Genomic DNA, 16,172 nt, shown 5'->3' on the forward strand with positions numbered 1-16,172 from the left:
GAGGAGTCCCATAATAGGACGAAACGGCCGTTCAGTGTTTCCAGGTTTTCCATTATAACTTGATCGATAGTATTCGATCAACACTAATAGGACTCTACAAACATAAAATTGGTCACTCTTTAATGATCAACTACTTGTACATATCTCAGTTCTTCAAGGGGTCAGTTGCGGTTCAAACAGCTCAGTCGTAAGGTCTTGTATTTTGAAGTTGGGTACCTTTTGGATCACAAAGGAGTCAGTCAGTCAGTCACAACGTAGAACTTCGTACGTACGTACATCAGTTCGAGTTGTCATACCACATTAGCACAGAGATGCAGTTGTCGATTCAAATCCCATATTGGTAGAAGTAGTAAGAGTATAAGCATTATGTGAAAGATTAGGGTTTGAAGATGTTATTGAAGGAGTATAATACAGTGAAATAAAAGGATCACAAAGGAAGCGACAGTGCTTCCAAGATTGCAGGCTTTTCTTACTGACGAGTGAAAGATTGCACGAAATCTATGTCCAGGGTTTTTTGTCGAATACCTCCGACCATTTATCAGTATGTAACATCAGTTACTTAATTATTTTCGTGTTACCGTTGTGTCTCAATCAGACTGTATTAACTTGATGATTTCAACTTTCTATCCTAGCGATAATGGTTTGTTTTTTCCTGTTAAATTATTTCAGTTTTTCAGTCCTGGACATACTATATTATATGAAGTGACCTTTAGTGAATCAGATGTGGTGAAATTTCGTGAAGCTTGTTCTGAATTGGAAAATTTAATCAATAGTAAATATTTTGCCGGTTAGTTGATAGAGTTGCTCTCTTTTTCCTTATTTATTCCTCTTTTCATTTTATTTTCGATATAATATTCACAGTAAGCAGTATTATCCGGGGATATGAAGGCGGAAGGGGGAGATGAGGCCGAAGTATCTCTCATTTTGGTATGTGACTTATCATTAGTGTCCATCCACGACTCCACTATCAGAGATCGAATTGTCCTGGGTGTGAGAAAGATATCCACCGAAGACAATGAAAGATGGTCACATAATATTGCGGGTTTTTTGAATTTAGACTTGTACACCATTTGTATCTAAGGTCAGTGGTTTAGAGGTTAAGTGTCCGCATATGAGACTGAAGGGTTCTTTCCCCGGTGAGGTTGTGAATGTGCACTAGTAGGGACAACACAGATGTTCCTTGCTTTCACGCTTTAAATGGTTTCCTAGCTTGGACCGGTTCGTGATCTCAATGATAGCGATTTTCACAACCTTATAATGAATAATGTCTTCTTCACTTATGGTTACATAATATGGGGATAATAAGTCTTAGAAAGAAGATTGTATAATACAAGTTTTAACAGACGTAATCCCAAGAATTACTATTCAGTGAATTTTCGCAAACAATTAATGAGATAGTAAATCAGTATGCAGTAATGATTTACACCGCGAAAGATTAATCAGGGGAATGTAAAATCCTCGAACACTATGTAATGCGAAGAACTCAACTGTTTAAGTCAAATAATATTGGTTTAAGGCGATTATCGTTCAATTTACTATTAGTGCGCTTCTATTTGTATTCATGAAATCAGTGTGGATTTTTCCATTCATTTAACGAATATGAAGTAATCTTCCTTGGTATCTTCCAGTCTTTTTTGAGGTAATGGGATTCGAGGGAGAAAGTTGTGTTGAAGTGTTGTTAAGAATTGTCGTTAATATCACCGTTTATATATCGACTGCAGTGCAAAGTTCGTATGGGGGGAATGGCCGAGCAGTCTAAGGCGATGGTTTAAAGCCACCCGTTTGAAAGGGTGTGTGCTAGAATCCCACCTTTGTCACAAGCTTCGTCTTCAAATCCCTTGGTACGGCAGAAGATGGGGAGAGCCAGCTCTTTCTCTCACCAAATGCTCTCACATGGCCACACGTCTACAGCCACTGTCAAGGAAGTCCTACTCACTGCCTTATTTCAGCGGGGTTGTTTTAACGAGCTTGGGAAGACGAAAAAAAATTATCCTATACTTTAATGGGGTTGGTGGATATAAAGCATCCACCTAGGGGAGTTGAAAAACCCTTATTCCAAACCAATGATGCACATGAGCTGCAGGATCCTGGGGGAATGAATGGCATATGAACCTATTGTTGGTCACTGGCGACCATTGGACTATATCCCCTAACGTTGCTTGACTGCCTTGCGAATTCGACCTTTAGGTGAACGGCTCAGGGTGTGGCTCCCTACGAAAACCACCTGCTTCGGTTTGGGCACCCGGGTAGTATCCTAGCCCTCACACAAATCGAATAACAAAGTGTGGCGCATATGTATTTAATGACTCCTTGTACCAATGTTTATGTGTTTAAATAATACTAATAATAGTGCGAAATTCGTAAACTATGTAACCAACTTTATCAACAAGGACGACAAATACCTATGACACTGAAAGTGATGGTTACACTATGTCACAAGTTAACTGTAGTTGTATAATGCAAGGATTCATTTCCTACTTAATGGTTAGATAGTACACTGACTATTATATCCCTCGAGTTTGGTTCCGTGCATGTTTCGGAGGAGATAATGACTGTTCAGAAATTCCCGATTCTCTTGCTGATATTGATTTGTGAAAGTTGCCTGTTGATTAAGATAATTGTCCACTAAAGTCTAATGGAATGTGCAACGTTGTTTTATTGATTGAAACAATGAGTTTCCGATTTTTGGTGTTGTCAGTTTGATTTTCACTTCATCGAATTCGGTTTCAGAAGTAGTGTATTATCTTTAGCCTCCCAACCCCCCACACACAAAATGTTTGGCTAAATACGTAAACATGAACTTGGTAAACAGAGTTTTTTTTTCGAAAATTCCAAAGTATTTCCTGAAATTTGAATTCTAATCAATAATCGATGTTACAAAAATATGATTGTTATAAGCCATTTATAGTTTTTATTGTTGTCATAAAATGTCTCATTTTATGTATCTGAGACGGTTTACTAGATCAATGGCTCTTTGATTTTAGTTTGTTTAACGTTAACATTCGTATTTATTCATTCAATACACTTAAAATCTAATAAAACTGGCCTCATACATAATCAAAAATCAATAACATTGTGACGATATAAAAGAGGTATAAGGAGTGTTACCTAACAACTAATAAGTATTATCAGAAGGGGGTTTTTATGGAGATTTAGTATTTTCATAGTTAAAAGCGTAAGTCAATTGAAGCTAGACCATCAGGGAAAACCTGGAAGCACTGTTTGACGGCCGTTTCGTCCTATTGTGGGACTCCTCAGCAGTGCCCAGTGAAGTTCAAACCATGTCTGTTGTGAGATATCAACTCACTGAAGACAATTGGTGAACGGTTACTCAACTTCGTGGATTGGTTGAAGTTAGATATTAACACCGTTGGATTCCAGCTCAGTGGTCCACCGGTTAAGTGCTCTGGCGCGAGACTGGTAGGTCCTGAGTTCGAATCTTGCGAGGCGAGGTCGTGGATGCGCACTGCTGAGGAGTCTCATAATAGGACGAAACGGCCGTCTAGTGCTTCCAGGTTTTCCATGGTGGTCTAGCTTCAATTGACTCACGCTTTCAACTATGAGAAACTAGTAAGTAGACAAGAATAGTTAGTAGGAATCTCAGTTCCATTATAACAATACAACAAACAGAATTCTTGCAGTTAGTCAGTCCATGGAATTTCTTAATCCAAAGGAAACTTATAATAGGATTGTTTGTAGATTTTACTCTGATCTATGTTTGATAATGCCTCTAAGACCTTAACCAGAGTGTCGAGTTGGATCGACAGATTCCAGTCCTACACAGTTTTCTTTCATATCATAGTACTGTGTCATAACTTGACTATCCTTTCGGTTCTTCTATATGTAGTCCTACCATCGGGATATAATGTAGGATGTGGATGCCACCGAAATGTGATTCGTAATGTTTGAATTAATTAAACTTAAATACCATATGAATATATCTCCTCACAGTTTTGTTTTACACAAATCAGCGTGCATACCGATATACATTTCAGTGATCGTTCAAAAATTGCATATGTTCAACGAACTTTCTTTTCTGATAAGAAATATATTGATCGCCCCCAAATGCCCTGGTACGGTCGAGAGTGAGGAGAGTCCGCTCTCCCTCTCCAAATGCTCTCACATGGCCACGTGTATATAGCCTCTACCAGGGAAGTCCTACTCACTGCCTTCTCGTGGCGGGGGTATTGTTTACGAAATTGAGAAGACGAAAAGCGAATGTCCGGCGACTTAACTGGATTGGTGGACACGGAGAATCCACCTAGGGGAATTGGGAAACCCTCATTCCAAACCAAATGGAGCACATGGGCTGGCTCCAGTATCCTGAGGGAACAAATGGCGTATAAACCAATTATTGGCCACCGGCTACCATGTGACTGCATCTCCTCACGATGCTCCACTGCCTTGTGGATCAAACCTTTAGGTCAAAGGTTTGGGGTGTGGCCCCCTAAGAAAACCGCTTGCTTCAGTTTGGGCACCCGGGTAATATCACAGCCCTCACACAAATCAAATGAGATTTGTGTGGCTCATGTATATCTGGTGCGCCATTGTACCAATATTTATGTGTTTAAATAAATAAATAAAATATACTGATCAGCTTTAATATTTCATTTTTTTATTTCTTATCACTGTCAAGGAAACCAATTGAGCTTGGCTGATTTAATCCTCTTCCCTATGATTGATTACTTTGAAGTAATATTGGGTATTATTCATCATATAAATTGTGATCAAGTTCATGAAATGAAATCAGATAATGAATTATATAATGAAGCTACAACATGGCCAAATCTACTTAATTACTTAATTACAATGAGACAAGAATCTTTTGTCAATGATATACGAATATCAACTAATATTAAAGCGAAATTTGTTGCTTCTAAACGAGCTGGTTTATCAAATCCTGATATTCAGTAGGTGAAGATAATCATAATAATGATAATATAATGTGTTTGTTCAACAAAGAAAATTGTTTCTTGTTTGTTTGTTTGTTTCAATTTATTCTATACAATCGGTAAGAGTAGAGGATATTTGTAGGTTACTAATATTCGATCATAGGTGTCTTCGAAGCATTGTTCGTATATCCTGAGAGCACCGAGTAAATAATGCAGTTGTTAGGAAACGGGTACTAGGTAAGGATGGTAAATTGATTGATAAAGTAGTGAAAATTCATTAGTTGAGATGGCTGGAACATGTGTTACGTATGTCTAACCATCGACTGCCCCGACGAGCGATGTTTTGTAGTGTAGGAGTAGGTTGGAAGAAAGCTAGGGGCGGCCAGACCAAAACATGGAACAAATCCATGAAGTCACTGACAAGTAGACTTATCCATGTTGGTAGGTGTAGACTACCTAGTTGGGAACCGCGAGACGATAACAACCGATGGTTAGAGACCTTGAATGACATGGCTCGAAATGGTTTGTGATGGCGCAGGTACATCTACTCTTTGTGTTCCTTCTTTTTCCTCCTTCCAAATTTGTTTCACTGGATTATACTCTTTGAATAATATCTTCAAACCCTTATCTTTCAGATTACTGCTTATACTTTTACTACCTGTACCACTATGGGATTTTACTCGGCAACTACATCTCTTTGTTAATGTGGTATGGCAACTCGAACTGATGTACGTACGTATGTGCGTACGAAGTTCTACGTTGTGACTGACCAACTGATATAATCTATTTATTTTATGTACTAACAATACCTTTGTAATTTAGAACTAAATGATAAACTCATTTTACATTAGATTCGGCTATTTAAAAAAAAGAATATTTTGTTTATCATGAAGGTAATAAATACACCAATCAGAAATGAATAATACACGACATTTTAATTGGTTATCAATGAAAAATTGAGTAAATGAAGAGAGAAAAAAGATTTTCATCTAGATTTTTGATCATTAGTGGTTACGTTATTGATCAAAATATTGTTGATCGATTATTTTTGAATTTTTAAGAACCATAGTTGAAATCATAAGTCAATTGAAGCTAGACCACTATGGAGAACCTGGAAGCACCGGACGGCCGTTTCGTCCTATTACGGGACTCATCATTAGTGCGTGTCTACGATTTTATTATTTACTTAAGTACGGATTTTTACGAAAACTGTTTTTGATTCTATCTTGTGATAATGAACACTATATGACTAAAAAGGCTCCTTATCTATAGACTAACAATGGGATCTTATGTTTCCACTGACCAGGTCATACTATGAGTAGTTAAGTTGTTCTTATAGAGTTGGGATTTATTATCAGAAGGGGTTTTGTGGATATTATAGTCATTTTAATAGTTGAGATCATGAATCACTTAAAGCTAGGCCACCATGGAAAACCTGGAAGCACTGGACGGTCGTTTCGTCCAGTTGTGGTACTACTCAGCAGGCGGGATCGTGGATGCGCACTGCGGCCGTCCAGTACTGTATATAACCTGGCTAGGTAAGGTTTTCCAAGCTATGACCTATTTTGAGGACTTATTGAGGCAGATTTCAGATGCTTCACAATTTAATTTAGGTCATTGTTCAAGTGTGGAGTCCGTCTTTTTGTTCTAGAGCTAAACCGAAATTTTATCTGAAATGAACGAAACTTTTGGATTATTGTCTGAAATAAATGGAGAACCGCGTCTTTCCTACATGAAAGATATTATAACTCCTGTAAACAAATGGTAATAGTGGGTGGTCTTATCACGATTCAAAATATAATTAGTCATAAGCATAAAGTTGTCGAGTAATGCACGATGTGTAAACTACATGGTCGTTGGGAAAGTCACTATATTGAAACCATTCTGTGATTTCAAAAAGCAATATATGCACACTCGCTCCTTTAGTTTGCGAGTCAGTACTCCTGCGATATTTGTACAGTTGATGATTTTTTCGTACTTGACTGCGTGCTTATTACGAACTACAAATATAATACGCCCACTTGTGCCTACCAGTCCCACTGCCTTACTTTGAACTGTTCTGGGAATTTTCAGTTATCAAATCAGTTTGGTCAATTCTGATCATCATACTGGTGTCGCGATGGAGCCTGTGATTGAACAGTTGGATAGATATTCTAATTCAGAAACCTTCGAAGTTTACATGGAAAAGTTTGAAATCTGGAGTATCAACAAAAACAATGTTAAGGATGATGAAATTGTGTCTCATTTCTTCAAATTCATCGGAAAAGATGTTTGTAGATATATCTATTCCAATCCCTTGTATAACTCTCAAATAACTACTATTAAATCATGTAAACTATACAAACTTTGAATGCCGTGAAAGATCGAAATTTCATGGAATGATTCTTTAGAATAACCAGAATGTTAAAGAGTTTATGCTCAAATTGAGGAAACGAGCAGTCAAGTGTAATTTGGGTGATCGACTTCATGTCCGACTGTGTGGAGAATTAATTGAAAAAACTGACACACCAAATATGGAAAAGGAGCTTATACAAATTTTGTAGTGTTAACCTAAGTATGCTGAAGTTGTATGTATTAACTACGAGGCATCTCATGAAACTGAATTCCAAGATATCATGAATTTTAATACATCGCTTAGTTGTCCCAATCCGGTTCATTCTCAAGGTCATATGGATAGGCGTTTGATCAACAACAATCTTTGGTCTCTCGAAAATATGGGAAACAACTGAAGAATTGCAAGGGAGAAAACAATGATGAGCCCGAGATCGATTAATGTGTGTCATGTGGCCAAGTTCACCCACGTAACTCATATGAGTTTCGCCACAATATATACTTCAAGTATGGTTCTTAGGAACGCAGTTCTCGGAGCTGAACATACGAGAACTCTAAAGACTTACATTCAACATTTAACACATACGAATGGCCAAAAATCATGAACACAGAAGACTTGATCGGTATGGCATTGCTCCATATGTAACTATGTAATCTGCTTCCCATATTAAATATATCGATCTCTATCCAGTCCAAATATATTTAACGGAAGTCCTTAGCAGTAACCATTGACTGTCATGATAGGGCGAATCGGTACGTAAAATAATGTGACTTCCACGTAGAATCTGATAGATTGAGTAGTCACATCATGGCAGTTTTACAGTTGCTGAGTGAGTATATTTTTCTAGTACAACAGATTATTGTGTTCATACCGACCAGGGTCACTATTCAGAAGATTTCTCACTGGATGATCAATTTTGTTTCACTTTATCTTATTTCACGTGCTCGACCGATTTGATTTTCAAAAGGCATCTTGTGATGATTAGACTAATGATATAAAGATCGATGGTTCCTTAGTTTTCATCATTGGATTTAAAGTTCTTCTTTGATAGTCTCGAATTCTGAACTCCATTTTAAGATTTCTTTCAAGTGAATAAAAAAAGCAAAATTTTCCATTAAACAAACGATTAAATGCACAGCTATGTAGCCTCTGAGGTGGTGGTGCATTACTGTTTGATCTTTTTGTTTCAAAGTCAAGATTTTCAGTAGTATTATTTTCTGATGTGTCAACCAAAACGGCAGATATGACGTTTGTACATGTGCTTAGTCCTTCTTAACATGAAACATTGTCCACAAATTGTTCTACTTCGATTGCGGCACCAAAAACATGATGCGATAAACGATTGACTATTTTAGGGAAAGGATAAAAGTTTGATTTCGCTCCTGAAGTATGCAAGAATGCGCATCTAATATACCCAAAATGTTAGAGTTTACTGGGATGAAATCACGTTTATATGGATCACTATGGAATACTACCACCTAACTCAGAATGCTGAACTCCAAGTGCATTTTTCAAATGAACTGTTTGGAAGACCGTAGAATCAGTAGCACTTAGTATAGATTGAATCATTCCTTGGAGCTACTCATATTTATCGCTTTACATCCATTAGGAAAATTGTTGAACTGTTCTGATTAGTTACAGTAGCTGTAAATGAACGGTTCCAACCCACTTTAACTGTGGAAAAAATAACTTCGATTGTTCGCTTCAAAATTTGAAAAATTCGAGGATAGAAAATCAGGTCCAATCAGGTATTGTATAACCCGGTGTAGTGGTAAATAAATCCTCAAAATCAATAGCTCTGTCAGTGTTTGACATTGGATGCTGACCACATTAGTTTTAATGGACTCACATAGCTGAAGGCGCTCGGTCATGCATCCGCACCAGATCACGAGTGGGAACACCGTGTTCAACTTCTTCTGAGATCACTGGCCAGTTTAAATCAGTCACTTTTCGATATATTGATAATTTATCGAATAAGTCTTCGAACCTCCTCGCTTCTGACTTTTGATTTCACTGAGTGGGCGTGATTCAATTAAAGAAGTTGTTATTGGTAAAGTGTTGTCAAACCACAATTCCTGTGTCATCCTAACCGGGTTTTTCAACTTAGTATACATTAAAGGCTTTGAAAATAAACTCCACACATGCATGCAGAACATATTTTTGATAGAGGTTGGTAGTTGTGCAAATACGTGCCATATTTCCAGTAGGATAAGAACTGACTTGGGAAGCAGTAACACAGTATCAGGAAAAGAATTCATTATGATATTGGCGATTATAACAGTGGAAGCACCTGGTCAAATATTGCCATCAAATTCAGGGAAATTTTAGCGTACTCAGGCATAATAGTTGAATAATTGGAGCTACTACTTGCGAGCCCGTAGAATACATTTTGTAAATGAGAATTAAAGTCTGAGGGGAGTAGCTGTGACATCTTAAGTATATATAGAGTAACAAATGCATCCAAAGCGTTAGCTTGACTTGAAATATATTGCACAATTTGATTTATTAGGGCACTACTGTAAATATCGAGTAGCTTTTGCGATAACCATAATGTAGACTTGTGTAAAGGAAGGAATACAGTTAAACATACAGTCATGGGTTATTTCAAGGCACTCTTAGGAAAACCAAAATTTCATCTAAGGTTTATTATCTTACTGATTTTATTCTCAAAATCAATTACCTTGTCTATCAGACTATTATATATAAATATACTTAGGATTGAGTAGAAAGTGAAAGGAACTACAGACGTCTCTCTTCTGTGAAGAAACTTGAATAGAACTAATCCTATATAATCAGATACTTCGTTCTTAGCATTTGTATAAAAATAATGCTACCGATGAGAGGTAGTTGTACAACGACCTCATGCCATTTGCACTGATCTAGCACAAAATTTTCCGCCGTAGAAATTGACCTCCACATTACTGTTTCCGATCAATCGTTTGCTAATTTCCATCGAAATTCCTAGGCCAATGAATATGAGGCACTGTTGGAATTCTTTTCAAAGCCTTAGGCAACCTAGTATCTTACCCAGTGGTAAGTTTTCTCCACTTAATTGCTTAGCCGTCAGTGGTGAGATTCATCGTCATCATACCTTAACTCTGAGAAGGACATTGTCCCCCCAGTTTAATTTCAGAACACATCTCAAAACCTTTTGATAGGGCCAACCATATCTGTCTTTTCAATAAGCTCAAACGATTGGGTATCAAACCACCTCTAATTGACTGGCTCACTTCATATATAAAAAACCGACATTTTAAGGTCATAGTAAACTTTACTTTCTCTCAGGCTATGGAATATCCTAGTGGGGTCCTACAGGGCTCAATACTAGGACCTCTTCTCTTCTTGACTTATATAAACGATCTTCCACAACAAGTTTCGTCTGACTTACTGCTTTTTGCTGGTGATATAAAACTTTGGAGAGAGATACTCAGCCAAGAGGATATACTGGCACTTCAAGAGGATCTGACTCGACATCAAATTTGGGTAGACGACAACGGACTTACCTTCAACACTTCAAAGTGTAAATTAGTCCATCTGCGACATGTTGCAGACTACAGTTACGATTTAGGAAACTCCTCTCTAGCGGTATCTCAAGTCGAAAAAGAATAAGGAGTGGTGGTACCTTACGACTTGAGGTCGTACGTGGACTGTGACAAAAACGCCTTCCGAGCAAACCTTGAACTGGTAACATTGAAGGGCATTTTTGGCCAGTTTGATGGAGGAACCTTCCACATAATCCTCAACAGTTTTATTCGTGTCCATTTAGAGTACGGTAACATAGTATTTCCTCCCTCACTCCAAAAACATAAGGACACTCTGGAGCCTATTGAACGGCAAGCCACGAAATCGGTTTGTGGACTCAAGTTCAAACCTTATGAAGAGCGCCTCCAATCACTTAACCTTTACCCGTTGTAGTATAGGTGTCTTAGAGTTGACCTTCTTATGACTTACAGTATCCTTAACACTTCTGGTCATCCTCTTAAACATCTACTTTAGCTTAGTCAGAATATAAACCTAAGGGGTAACACTTAGAAACTGGAGAACCAACATAGCAGAACGAACAATAGACACAACTTATACTCCTTAAGAGTTGTAAAATGCTGGAATTCGCTGCCGACTGAACTAGTCCAAGAGACTTCGCAGGAGTCCTCTAAGAGGAAACTCAACCTATTCCTAAGGACTAGGGATAACATCTTATTATTATTAACAAATTTCCACTGCTACTAAACACGGAAGCTCGTTAAGCGAAAGCTTCTTTTATTCCGTCCACAACCATTCGAACAATTTAATAATAGGTTACTGGAACTACGTTTAAAGTTTTTAATTTTCTGAAGTTACTGTGTTTGAGAGGATTGACCAGCCGCTTTGAGAATTGAGTATCTTTTGGATTCTTTTCGTTTAGTAACAGAGGATTGACTGGAAGAAGTAATTCAATGTACACTAGTTTTCCGAATCTAGATTGCATATCGTATTTCACAGCGGAATTTCAAATAGGTGATGTTCGAAGCTTTAGAATTGTCTTGACTTGTTGTTGGTTTTATGTAGCTTATATTGCTTAGTCGGTCGTCAAATCATTGTAATCGTATCACAAAGTTTGTGCTCATCAGTTCTTTTTCTACATTTCACCTGAAAATATGCATCAACTAATGGTTCCTTCGCAAAGTATAGAAATAAACGTGTAGATTTTCCTTCAGTATTCACGTATAACCTAAACCAATGCAAATGTATCAGATACAGCATTGCGTAAAATTGCCTGTTGACTTTACTTAGAGGCAATTTAATATTATGGGGATGAATCCAGTCTAACATTCAGGTCCTTGTTCATTGGGGGATGAGTACCTCACCTTCGCCAAATTGTCAGCTAAATTACACTAACTGTTTTGGGTAGTACAACTCAAAGTGTTCGCGATGTGACGTAAGCCTATCCTTGATCTTTCTGTGAAGTGTTAGGGATTTTCAGCTCCCTCAAGTGAATACTCCGTGTCCATCAACCTGGATATTTCGTCCTCTAAATTTATTAAACAACAGTAATGCCGCGAGAAGACAGTGATTAGGAATTCCCTGGTAGTGGCTTTATGCGCGTGGTGATGTTGGAGCATTTCAGCGGGGAGAGCTGACTGTTCCCAGTCTCGAACTTACCAGAGCATTCTGAGGGTCTCGTCTTAGTAAATCTTCATCTTGTTCATTGTTTTTATAGCAACATCACTGTTATGAATTCTTTTTTTCATGTTCAGACTCTCCGGTTAAGTCGTGTTGTTTTAAAGAATAATTTCGTCGGCATCACACTTGTAGGTGCGTGTTATGTTGTCCATCGTCCATGAACGCAAGGGTTCGTGGTACAAATTAAACCGTCAACTTAGTAATTCGGTTTATGTGAATACTGTGGTGATAAAAAGTACTTCCTGGGATAAGACATCATTCTCTAAAATCTAATAAAAAGCAATCTGTAAAAGCATTGACTTGTAACTATATACCGTGAAAATTATTCGTAAACCGTAGGTGATTTTCAGAATCCTGTTACTTGATGGTTGTTTAAAAGTAAGACTCTCGGTTACGATTGCTGTCTACACTCAGCTTACTCTCTGTTGATGAGGCAAATTACTTTTTTAGACGGTCACTTAAGTACTCAAAAGCTTTTAAACCAACATGCAGTCTAAACACTTGTTTCTTTTTAGCGAGAATGGGAACTCAAACTTGCTTATACCAAAACGGAGATTTATTCCGTCTTAAGAAAATACTATTCTGTTTACTGCATTTTAATTGGTAAATGTTGGAAAAAATCTCATTTGTTTAAGGTTGAGATTATTTAAATCTGTCTAAAATTCTCAGTGCTTTGAGCATGACGTCTTAATTCTCTTATTATCTAACATCTGTTACTTTGATATCAATGGAGGTATAGTTGTCAGATCCTAAGTCTGTATCTTAAGATCTTGTGTTAATTTGAACCTTTCCAAATGTGCAGTGCAGGATTAGTAGAAACCTGTTTCCAAGTCTTCCCTTGTGTTAAGCTTTTTGTAGTATGGGCTTTTGACTGTTACCCATATAATGTTTATCTCTTCATAAAAAACTGAGTATTTTGCTCAGTTCACAATTTTATGCTGTGGCAGTGCAATTCGTAGAAACCTAGTGCAAACAAACTGGGGGATAAGCCCATTTAGTTGAGCTTTCTTACTCGCTTTTACACAACAGTATGGGTGACTGTTGTTTGTTTTCACAGTAACTGGATCCACTGTTTTAATGAGTACAACTGTAGAAATATTTCGTATACATATTTTCTTGAAAGTCATTTCGAGTGAAATACGTACATTTTCACACAAACCTTCCTTTATGTATTCATTGTATTAAAGGTCTGTCAGTGTTCATGTAGTAGTAATAGTAGTAGTAGGAGGTTTAGAATCTGTTAAATATTCACAACCAGATAAAATCACAAACTTACATGGTAGATTATAAGCCGCTTTGTTGAGGTTTTACAAAATAATTAATTTACCTGGGGAGGAGTCAGGTTTGTTCGAGCTAGTATTTTAATTATTTTTCATCTCATTTACCAAGTAAATATTTGTGTACTTGACTTTAAACCACATTTTAGGTGTGAAGGCTAGTGATGTAACCAGGCCACCCTAACCCCAGTAGATATAGTGATGGAGTGACTCAGTTATTTAGTCAAATATCTGAGAATATGTGGAAAAAACCAGTAATTTTTAGGTAAAACATACTCATTCAAACCTCATTAATGGATTCTGAAATATTTAACTAAGGGACAATTAACAAGTCAAATGGTGACATTTGTGGGAGGATTAGATTTTCAAGGTTGATTCATAGAAAGTATTACTGGGTGGGTTCTGTAACACTTACCACTAAACGTGAATGATTTTTAAAACGCATGATTTATGTCCCACTCTTAGATTTTATATCACTATATTCTCGCGTGAAAACTAAAATGTGTTGGCTATCATAATTGGTCAGATTTTATTTATCTAAATAATTACCTAGCATTTGAAATAAAATATTCTTTCTAACAGATTGTAAAAATGTTACGACTGGCGCTAGTGCAAATGTTTGTGGGTGCAGATAAACCTGCCAATATAAAACGTGCTTCTGAATTAATTAGTCGAGCTGTGTCTGAGCATTCACCTCATCTTGTATGCTTACCAGAATGCTTTACCTCCCCCATTGGTGCAAAATATTTTGGACCCTATGCAGAAGCTGTTCCAAACGGTCCATCATGCCAAATGCTATCAGATGCTGCTAAGTGAGTTTAACTATGATTGCATTTTTCCATCATGAAGATTTCAGTCAAAATTTCTTCATTTCTGTTTTTTAGTTGGTTTTCAAAGCCATGTGCGTTCTTTCACTGTTGTGCTTACCATTCGGACTGCACAATTCTGTGAATTCATGGTATTTCTGTAAGATCTTAATTATTGCAGTATTTAGCGTTATGTTCGTAAAAAACCATAAAATCGTAATTCATTCGCATGTGCTGTGAATGTGTAAGTTAGTCATAAATCAGAATGTCGTCAAACATGTCTACAGGCTGGAGGCTACAAAACGTGACACCGTAAATTACACGAAGATATATTGACAGTTTACTGTTTGTCGTTAACGTTTATTAACAAATAGGTTTTGAGATAAATACTTGTTCAATCATTTACAGATTACATAAAATATGGCTTGTCGGTGGTTCTATTCCTGAACGTGGACCTGATGGCAAGTTATATAACTGTTGTGCAACATACAATCCAGATGGTGAACTAGTTGGCTTATATCGTAAATTACACTTATTTGATATTGATATACCAGGTAATCCAAAGAAACTCGAGTTTTTTTCAATGACAAAACATAATTGTTCTCTAGTAGTAGGTTTTCATTTTCTCTTCTAAGCAAAGAAACAGTTGATACAAATCTGTAATAAATTACAAGTCTATCCAATGGTGAAATCACTTATTTATTTATTTAAACATAAATATTGGTACAAGGAAGCACCAGATATATATGAGCCGCACAAATCTCATTTGATTTGTATGAGGTCTGTGATACTGCCCAGCTGCCCAAACTGAAGCAGGTGGTTTTCTTAAGGGACCACACCCGGAGCCTTTGATCTAAAGGTCTGATTCACAAGACAGTGGAGCACCGTGAGGAGATGCAGTCTTATGGTAGCCGGTGACCAACGATTGATTCACACTCCATTTGTTCCCTCAAGATCCTAGAGCCCATGTGCACCGTTAATTTGTAATCAGGTTTTTCCAACTCCCTTAGATGGACTTTCCGTGTCCACCAACCCAGTTAAAATGCCGGACATTCGCTTTTCGTCCTCTGAATTTCGTAAACAACAGTAATGCGACGATACGGCAGTGAGTAGGACTTTCCTGACAGATGCTATATATGCGTGGCCATATGAGAGCATTTCGAGAGGGCAAGCGGACTCTCCCCACTCTCAACCGTACCAGGGCATTTGGGGGGCATCAACTTGATGGTTAGTGAAGATGTCATGCACTGCTATTGTCGATCTTATTTGGAGTCTTTCATGTCCTACAAGATTATTAGGCTGTTTCGTTGTGTACTTATGATGTTCTTTGACTCGAGTCAAGATCTCACGAGATGACTTTTTAATATAGATAGAATCACAATCGATATATCCTAATTTATGTGTTAATATAAAGAGGATCCTATCCTTTATAAGATCAAAAGCATTTCGAATGATGTTAGTTGTCTTGTACTATGCGATAGTTGCCCGGCGCTCTAACCGGGTTGATGGACACGGCCCGTTCACCTAGGGGAGTTGGAACACCCTGATTCCAAACCAATGGGGCACATGAGCTCCAGTATCCTGAGGGAACAAATGGCGCATGAATCAATCGTTGGTCACCGGCTATCACGGGACTGCATCTCCTCACGATGCTCCACTGCCTTGTGGATCAGACCTTTAGATCAAAGGCTCCGGGTGTGGTCCC

At 37.6% G+C, this 16,172-nt stretch overlaps 1 protein-coding gene across 1 annotated transcript in view; it reads left to right on the forward strand.

Moving 5' to 3' along the window:
* Window positions 1-16,172, forward strand: part of Smp_056890.1 (nitrilase-related) — a gene marked incomplete at its 3' end in the record, with an annotated part of 32,589 nt that overhangs the window by 8,291 nt on the left and 8,126 nt on the right. The window contains exons 4-8 of the mRNA XM_018791754.1: window positions 670-787; window positions 4,637-4,910; window positions 12,422-12,512; window positions 14,244-14,473; window positions 14,876-15,021. Of these exons, the coding sequence (XP_018647297.1) occupies window positions 670-787; window positions 4,637-4,910; window positions 12,422-12,512; window positions 14,244-14,473; window positions 14,876-15,021 (859 nt within the window). The remainder of the gene's footprint in view (window positions 1-669; window positions 788-4,636; window positions 4,911-12,421; window positions 12,513-14,243; window positions 14,474-14,875; window positions 15,022-16,172) is intronic.

Source organism: Schistosoma mansoni, assembly GCF_000237925.1.
Source record: "Schistosoma mansoni, WGS project CABG00000000 data, supercontig 0225, strain Puerto Rico, whole genome shotgun sequence".
In the NCBI taxonomy this organism is placed as follows: Eukaryota; Metazoa; Platyhelminthes; class Trematoda; order Strigeidida; family Schistosomatidae; genus Schistosoma; species Schistosoma mansoni.